Source organism: Ustilaginoidea virens, chromosome 3 (genome assembly GCF_000687475.1).
Source record: "Ustilaginoidea virens chromosome 3, complete sequence".
Classification (NCBI taxonomy): Eukaryota; Fungi; Ascomycota; class Sordariomycetes; order Hypocreales; family Clavicipitaceae; genus Ustilaginoidea; species Ustilaginoidea virens.
In genome coordinates, this window is record NC_057318.1 from 3,538,225 (window position 1) to 3,547,044 (window position 8,820).

Sequence of the window (8,820 nt, forward strand, 5' to 3'; positions counted from 1 at the left end):
AATACCACTAGGGCATTATATCGGCTTAAAATAGTAGTTTTCTTTAATATTCTTAATTTATTGCAGCTGGATTATTCTTATTCTTACTAAGGGTGCTGCCGATAATGCCTTAGCTGTTATTGCAGCTCTAGTATTTGCAGAAGGGGCATAATCTGCAGTTTCTATTAATGAATCGGCTATTACTACTAATATAGGTATTAATGCTAATACCTATATAGAATAGATAGGTTCATCCAATTCCTACGCCGGCAGAAGGGGTATATTTAATATTGCTAAGCCCTTAGAATTAATAAATATCTAAATATTATCCTCTAAAGCACGTTTTTAAATATAATTATACTAGATATCCCAATTATATCGGGATATCAGCTTAACTACTAATTTAGAGCTATTATTAGTAATAGTACCCATTTTCGCTAATAACGATATTTAAGGCACGAATTAATCTAATAAAAATAGCGGTTAAGATATCTATTAGTTAATTTTAAAGGAAATATTGCGATTTTCCGAATAGCCTCCTTTTTAATTAATAAGGCTACATAAGTATATCAGCAATAAGGCTTTTAATGGATTTAATGGGGAACCTAAAGCTTACTCAAATTAGATCTAGAAAATAGTGGCTTTTACAGTAAAATAAAGATAACAGTTAATCTTAAGGCTGGGCCATAAGGTAAGGGATAAGAATGAGGTTTTTATTATAATATTTACGCAATTGCTACTATATTAGAATGTATAGGGAAAATGCGATAATGCTTAATTAAAGGAACTAAGTCTCCTCAAAGAGACTTATGTTCCTAGCTATTTATAGTAGGAAAAGGGGTACCCCTAAGGGCCTATTGATTTAGGGGGAACTCGGTATATCCGACCTCGGATATGACCGATATCCCTATTACAGACAAGCCAATTTCCCTCTAACAACAACCTTGTTGAAGCTTGGTGGTGGTGGACTGGACTTCTCTTTGACCCCACGCCAGTTGTTGGGGGGTGGAGGTGTTTCGCTGTATCTCATTAAAGTGGACCTCGGACCTGCTTGCAGGGACTATGCATAGGGTAGGCACATTATATAGCCAACAACTACGTGCCACCTCGTTCAGTCAAAAGGGATAGATGAACCTTGTGCACCTCGCCCTTCAACAGCCTCTCCTGACGACACGACACTGCCTGGTAGCCTGACAGCATTTGGGCTGGTAATTGCCTTGCCCCCTTGGTCGAGCTGTCGAACCGTGCCATACCGGCTTAGCTGGCCATTTGGACAAGAGGCTGTGCTCAAAACTCAACATGGCCATGGCCGTACATGGCTAAGCTTGCAATCGCATACAAGACTCGACATTCAAAACATCCCTCTAGAGCGAATCCGGCACTGAAGTTTCCAAGCTATAGACACCTGTTCGGATGTAAAGATGGATGTGCCAAGCCCTCAACCATCTCCTGCGGGAAACAACTTGCCGTCGCCCAATGTCAGGAGCTCGAACACGTTATCGTCTCAGGTAACCTCTGTCCTTTCAACATCCTTCTCCGATGCAGATTTTGGCCAGGCTTTAGCGTTGTTTGATCAACAAAATCTCAGCAACGACGGCAAAACGAGGCGCAATATCAAGTTATCTTTACAGAAGGATGTCATGGACTATAACGGTCTCATAGTTGACAGATTTGGATGCGTGGCAGAGGTTTGTTCGACTTGCCCCGGTTTTCAAAATCTCCCGTAAAGCACCTTAATGACATTTATATATCAGCAACTAAATCGTGTCAATACCATACTCAAAGGCTTGAATGCGGACTTTGAAGAGATGAGATCACGGGTAGAGCGGGCTCAAGAAGGGACGTCAGCAGCGCTTCACGAGGCAACCAGTATGTTGAGGAATCAAGAGACTCTCCTCGTAAAGCAGCGAGTTCTATCATTGTTCAAAGACCGGTTCATCTTGACCGAAGATGAGGAAGTGGCATTGACCTCTACTGCTGAACCTGTTGATGGACGATTCTTTGCGACGCTCTCCAAAGCCAAGCGGATTGCCAAAGATTGTGAGCTGCTACTGGGCCTCGAGAAACAAACATTCGGCCTTGATCTGATGGAGCAAACAACCAAGAACCTTAACCTTGGGTTTCAAAAACTGTACAAGTGGATTCAACGAGAGTTCAAAACACTCAATCTGGAGAATCCTCAAATGAGTTCATCAATCCGGCAAGCTCTTCGTGTCCTTGCGGAGCGACCATCACTCTTTCAGAAATGCCTCGATTTTTTTTCCGAGGCAAGAGAGCGTATACTCTCCGAAGCGTTCCACCTCGCTTTGACAGGGGCGGCGGCCTCCGACATGGATGAGCCTTCCATCAAACCGATCGACTTGGCAGCTCATGATGCGCTTCGATACGTAGGAGACATGTTGGCCTGGATACACACTGCAGCAGTGAGTGAACGCGAAGCACTCGAGGTCTTGTTTGTTGCGGAAGGCGAAGAACTTGCCACGGGGCTGAAGACCGGCAAGGACGCTGAGATTTGGCGCCTCGTGGCGGATGATGACTTTGGGGGCGATTTCGATGCCATCAAAGCTCTGAATGAGCTCGTCGATAAAGACATGTTTGGAACGGTGAGACTGCTTCGCCAGCGTGTCGAACAAGTGATCCAGACGACTGAAGAGACGATACTGGTTTACAAACTGGCCACGCTTCTCAATTTTTACAGCATTACCTTTGATAAGCTTCTAGGACCTTCATCGAACCTACGGCAATGCCTTCAGAACCTCGAGGATGAGGCGCTACGGCAATTTCGGTCACTTATCAAGGACAGCATCGCTTCTGTACATGGCCATTCTCAGCATGTTCCCGCGGACCTGGCACCGCCGATCTTCCTCCAAGATGCCTTGGACCAGCTGAGGGCCATCCTGCAAACACGCGACTCGTCGCTTTCAATGAATGAGAATGGTGAAATGGAGTTTGAGGGTGTCATGGCAGATGCCTTCGAACCATTTCTCTCCGGGTGCGAGAACCTGGCGAGTTCGTTGACTCCGCTGAAGGCTTCCATATTCCTGATGAACTGCAGTCTGGCTTCTGAGAAGTGTCTTTCAGGTTTCAATTTCACAAAAAGACATACGGAGCAGCTCCGCCTTCGAATCCAGGTCGAGGCGACGAGCATTGTACAAAACCAATATCAATTCTTTTGCCAAGGGTCCGGCTTAGCGTCGCTGCTCATCAGCGGAGATGACGGCGTGGCCACGGTCAGATCGGACATGGACCAGAACATGCTCAGTAGAGCAAGCCAACAGCTGGACGAGTTCTTGCCTGCTGCTTTGATGGACGCCCTTGATAGGATCAAATGCATACGAGACGTGGAGCTGACGCGTCGAATCACGGACGAAGCTGCAGGCTTGTTCTTTGAGGACTTCAAGAAGTTGGAGGAGGAAATCGAGAGGAGAGACTTGGAAGCTGACGCTGACAAGAAGGGAGCGTGGCGCGCCGTGTTCCCACGGACGTCTACAGACATCCGCGTCCTCCTGTCTTGATATGTAATTTCATTTTGCATTAGACCGTACCCGTGGCGCATGCAATTATACTGCTCGAATGCGCAGGTCTTGAACGAGGAACGCAAAACTAGGGCGCTGCGTTTATTGAGGCTTGAGATGGGCAACTAGCCACTGACGAGCCAACCATGACAGTCATGGAGCTGCGTTGATAGACACTGCCGTGAGTGTGTGAGTGTGCCTTGTGACAATGCTTAGCTGTGATGCGATTAGTGAAGGCCTGAACACGGCCACGAGAAAAACCCAGACAAGCGCACGATGGATGGTATCTACCTCCTAGTCTTAGGTACCTAGGAACCAAGCTTTCACATTAGGTCGCCTTGATATCCGCAAAGTCGGCTCCTTTTCTCCGCATATACGAGTCGACTCGAGGGCAGCATAACAGCAAGAGTTCGAAATTGGAAAGGAAAGCGTGATAGAATCCTCTGCATATACTTTGCCTCTTCCATCGTACAGACATGGGTAGTCCGAGCGAAGGCTGTTCAACTAACCTCACAAGTCCCTGGTCTGCACGCCCTGTGGGTATTGTATTGGCGCGTTCGAACACTGTATCGTATAGAATGTACGAAACCCGATGCCACGTCATGGAACGAAAGCGAACAGTTCCTCGGCACCGTAAGGTTGCCCAGCTGCAACGCGATTTCTTTGCGTGGAGGGCGAGACTTGGCGTGAAGCCGTGGAGCCGCCAACTGCACGTGCAGTTCTGGACAAGCGGGGTACCCGCTGCAGCCTGCAGGGCGGGCACCCACCGCCAACTACCTAGGTACCTACATGTACCTAACATTGAAACAAACTGACAACGAGCTAGCTTAGCTGCCTTGGCCTCGATACATACATTTGACAGTACGGAGTAGCAACATTGAACCTATCCGTCTTACGTCACTGGACGTTGACGCATCCATCTCCGTCCAAGGAAAGGTACTCCGTACACACTCCGGACTACGTACCTGTTGTTCCACCCCCAACCAGCCGGCCTCGCTTGCCCGTCCCGTTTGCGTACTACGTTGCCAACAACGTTGACACCAGACCCATCACCGTGGCTCCAGTCAGCGCACAACCCCAAGACTCTGATCCTGTTGCATCCTTAGGACGGGTCTTTCTTGTCTTGTCCCCTAGGCCTTAATCTCTTCGTGGCCTACTTCAGTCACTCGCCGTCAGAGGCACGCAGCACGCCAACAACATCGACAAGTCTTGACAAGACGGCGCAAGTCTCAGCCTCGGAATACGAGTCACGCCGAAAGAGGCTACTTCGCTGCCCTGGAAGCTAACATGACATGAAATCATTGACCATGCTGAGGAACAAAGTCTTCACCGCTCTCCAGAAAACATATGATGAGAGCTACTTGAGTTGCTCGACAGCTGTCTACTATGAGGGCCAGGTTTGCTGCTTCCTGCTTATTCCAACCGTCACCGTCGTTAGCGGGGTTTTGGCATGAAATCTGGCTGACTGTGAGAAACTTTTTGCCTAGGGTGACGAAGCAGAGGCGATGCGCCATTGGAGAAACGCGCTCGAACAGATATACGAGCATCAAGCAGTCAGGCCAGTTCCCAGCCGCGAACCTCAAACAGACACAGAACGAGCTCTTTTCGAGGCGCTGAAACAACTTGAACTTCAATGCAAGGAGAGAATCGATCTCTTGGAGGCACTGCGTGTTTCACGGGCGGGATTGCCGGCAAGGCTTGCTGCAAATAAACCTCATGATGTAGTCGCGAGTGTGCAGAGCTCCAAAGGATCTATCGGACAAGGAACCATCCCAGCTGTGACATACTCAGAGCTGTCACGCCCTACACTGCCAAGAAGGCCAGCGCCTCCCGCTCGTTCTCCTTCTTCACCAGGACAAGCAGAACCGTCCAGCCCCAGCGGCTGTGCTAAAAACTCAAGGGCCGGCGTAGCGCCAGACAAAAAGCCGACATCACAATCGCCCAGCGTATCAACCGAGTCGGTCAAGACGCTGCGTTCTCCGAGCCCGGACAAGCACACTTTGAGAACAACCTTGCGTTCAGGAAGATCCAATGACAAGCCAAATAGAGCCATGCCAAAACCTTCGAGGCAAGCAGTAGACGGGCCGAGTAAAGCAGCAACGCTGGCCTGGAGCGCACTAACGTCGCGTGACCCGCTCCTCAGAGCATCTTCTTCAGCAGAGGGTCCTCCATCGCTACTTAGCCCGCGACAAACCACATGCCAGCAAAGGCCTTCAACGTATCCATTGCAATGGGATAGTCATTCTAGGCGACTCGTCACATCCCGGGAATCCGAACACCCTTCACATGACCCTGATTCAAACGTTCCATCCCGTCACCATTATGATGACTATGCAAGATCCAAGTCCGCCAAACTATCCATCTCGGCAGCCTCGAGTGCTCTGAGCTTATCATCCAATCAACAAGCTTCTGATTCGAATGAGTCACTGACCAGGTCTAAAAGTGCCGGTTCCTCTCGTGAAGCTTCGGCCTCTGTATCGCTCGCGAGTAAATGTAGGGACGAACCAGGCAGTGGTACATTGCCTTTCGGCGATGCTGGAAAAGACGTCGAAAGAAGGCACCTATCCCAAGATCTGACGAAGCGAAAAGCCGTAGCCAATCGACCGGCGAAAACTGCTCAGCATCTCTCCAGAGGCAGCATTACGCCGCAGGGAGGTGACTACCGACAGCATGGTTCTCCAAACCAGGCGTTGACAGACATTTCTTCCAGCGAGCACGGCGTTTCGGCAGCCCAGACGTCGTCTTCCAAGTCACATCGAGCGAAGCCCAAGGACGTGGTCGCAAAGCCGATTACGCAATCTCAACCATCAGACAATGCAGAATCCGACGGCGGTGCAAAGGATATGAATTGGAAGAGAAAGAAACTATCAATCTTGAAGAATCTACCTCCTGGTGTTGACGAAGGGGCAGCAAAGCAAATCCTCAACGACATTATTATACAAGGCGATGAGGTTCATTGGGACGACATAGCTGGATTGGAAATCGCCAAAAATGCTCTCAGAGAAACCGTGGTATACCCCTTTCTCCGCCCAGACTTGTTCATGGGACTTCGCGAACCAGCCAGAGGCATGCTACTGTTTGGCCCCCCCGGGACCGGTAAAACAATGCTGGCCAGGGCAGTCGCCACTGAATCCAAGTCCACATTCTTCTCCATCTCGGCCAGCAGCTTAACGAGCAAATACTTGGGGGAGTCAGAGAAGCTCGTTCGCGCATTGTTTGGATTGGCCAAATCGCTGGCACCGAGCATCATATTTGTGGATGAGATAGATTCCCTGCTGTCACAAAGGACCGGTTCAGGAGAGCATGAAGCAACAAGAAGGATCAAGACGGAGTTTCTCATACAGTGGAGCGATTTACAACGAGCGGCAGCAGGGAAAGAGGCCTCAGATAGGGATAAGGAACGCTGCGATGCAAATAGGGTCCTGGTACTTGCTGCGACCAACTTGCCTTGGGCGATTGATGAAGCAGCGAGACGTAGATTTGTTCGACGGCAGTATATCCCCTTACCCGAGCCGCATACGAGAGAGTCGCAGTTACGGACGTTATTGGGACAACAAAAGCACGAAATCTCAGCATCGGACATTAAGAGACTAGTGGAATTGACAGACGGTAAGCTTGAGCAAAATCGCAGCGTATTTTAAAGCATTTGCCTTTTTTTGCAAACTAACATGCCTTTTTTTTTTTGCCTTTTCCCAACTTCAGGGTTCTCTGGATCGGATATTACGGCATTGGCGAAGGATGCCGCAATGGGCCCCTTGCGTTCATTAGGGGAAGCATTGCTTCACATGACGATGGATGATATACGACCTATCCGTCTCCTCGATTTCGAATCAAGCCTAAGCACGATACGGCCCAGCGTCAGCAAGTCTGGGTTGAAGGAGTACGAGGATTGGGCTCGGGACTTTGGCGAAAGGGGAGGCTAGGGGAGAGGCCAAAGTAACTTGTCAAAAGGGAATCACTGAGTTGACGGAAATGGCCGACCATGGTGGCTTGCGTATTTATTATTGTACGGCCAGCTACATCAACTATCGCGGTGGCTAGTTCTGATACCCTCGCATTAAAAGATGGGCACACGTTTGACCCACGGCTGAGATTCTCGAGCTCTTTGATGGTAGCAAGTAGCAAAGCCCCACGGCGGCGGAATACCTGCCGCCATATCTTTTGTCACCCTTCTGCTGTCAGCTTGAAGAATTGTCATAGCCTTTAGCATGACAAAACCAGTGAAGCCACCTAATGGAGTTCCGCTCTTCGGTGCGGGAACCGTTCATACCAGCTTGCCGTCTGCCAGCAACAATGCTAGCATTGAGCATTTGGTATCGAACGCAAAAAAGGACAAGTAGCGTTAGCCTGGCCGTATTGGTGAAACATGGTGACGGAACTGTTCAACCGCGCCGCTGGGTTTGAAAGACTGCTTGCTTTTGCCCGGATTGCTCGTCTCGCCCCACTGAGCTCGAGATTGATTGATCTTCAGTCCGCTTTGCTTAGCGACCGACGCTCATCCCTCGCAGTCTTCTTTGCTTCTCTCTCTGCTATCCGCTCCTCGAGTGACGGCACTGGTGGACGTTCATGGATGGGAGTTCCGAAAGGAGCGATGATGTGTTTGACCACGTGTCTTTTGTGACGAGAGGTCGGCCAACCGGGTGCGATGGAGACGACGTCACCGGTTCGTAGGGAGGAGTTGGGGTCGTGTACGAGATAGTGTTTCGGGTCAGGGAACCACTTGTTTCCAAGTCAATTGACGGCGACTAGCGAGCCACTCGCGCGCGGGTGAAAGCAAAAGCTCACCTTGTTGACGACTTTGTTCCATTTCTGGCCCCCGACGCGAACCTTGACGGTCTTTTGCATCAGTCCTGCGGAAACGACCACGCCGTGCAGTTCGTGGGTCACGCGACGTGCGGCTTTGCCGATTTGCGAAGCCATCCTTTGCTGGGCTGGACGAAAGGGCGGGGGGAAGGAAGTTTCCCAAGATTGCGGGCGGTTTTGATGGGTGGATTCGAGAAAAGGACCGAGCCTAGCGAGAACCAAAGGCCGTTTCCGGTTGCTGAGTTCCGGGTTATCAAGACTTCCCTGAATTATCAACTGCGCCGAATGGGCTCGTTGGCGGAAGTGCGTCGGCTGGTAAAAATGTCACGGAACGCTTCACCGCTTACCAGAGTAGGGAGTAGAATGTAGCTGTCACATGTCACTCACGTGACCCTCACGTGACAACGTCCATATATATATACATATAGCTTAGCTCCCCGTAGATATTAGCTAGAGAGAGAAAACCAAGCCTATTATAATATATACTCTGACCTTATTGATCGTGACAATTAGTAGCAATTGC

General features: G+C 49.8%; 4 protein-coding genes across 4 annotated transcripts; 2 read left to right on the plus strand and 2 right to left on the minus strand.

The window, feature by feature from the left end:
* Positions 1 to 1,400: 1,400 nt before the first annotated feature.
* On the plus strand, positions 1,401 to 3,494 carry UV8b_03843 (uncharacterized protein; the record flags this gene model as incomplete). The annotated part of the gene is made up of 2 exons (XM_043141341.1): positions 1,401 to 1,667; positions 1,734 to 3,494. 2 exons carry the CDS (start codon positions 1,401 to 1,403, stop codon positions 3,492 to 3,494), a joined length of 2,028 nt encoding a protein of 675 aa, XP_042997275.1.
* An 88-nt stretch (positions 3,495 to 3,582) lies between these two features.
* UV8b_03844 (uncharacterized protein) lies at positions 3,583 to 4,098 on the minus strand (the record flags this gene model as incomplete). Its single annotated transcript, XM_043141342.1, has 3 exons — positions 3,583 to 3,710; positions 3,786 to 3,802; positions 4,004 to 4,098. 3 exons carry the CDS (start codon positions 4,096 to 4,098, stop codon positions 3,583 to 3,585), a joined length of 240 nt encoding a protein of 79 aa, XP_042997276.1.
* Positions 4,099 to 4,786: 688 nt separating this feature from the next.
* UV8b_03845 (uncharacterized protein) lies at positions 4,787 to 7,417 on the plus strand (the record flags this gene model as incomplete). Its single annotated transcript, XM_043141343.1, has 3 exons — positions 4,787 to 4,891; positions 4,982 to 7,103; positions 7,197 to 7,417. The coding sequence occupies 3 exons, from the start codon at positions 4,787 to 4,789 to the stop codon at positions 7,415 to 7,417; spliced, it is 2,448 nt and encodes an 815-aa protein (XP_042997277.1).
* A 544-nt stretch (positions 7,418 to 7,961) lies between these two features.
* UV8b_03846 (uncharacterized protein) lies at positions 7,962 to 8,414 on the minus strand (the record flags this gene model as incomplete). The annotated part of the gene is made up of 2 exons (XM_043141344.1): positions 7,962 to 8,213; positions 8,280 to 8,414. 2 exons carry the CDS (start codon positions 8,412 to 8,414, stop codon positions 7,962 to 7,964), a joined length of 387 nt encoding a protein of 128 aa, XP_042997278.1.
* Positions 8,415 to 8,820: the final 406 nt, after the last annotated feature.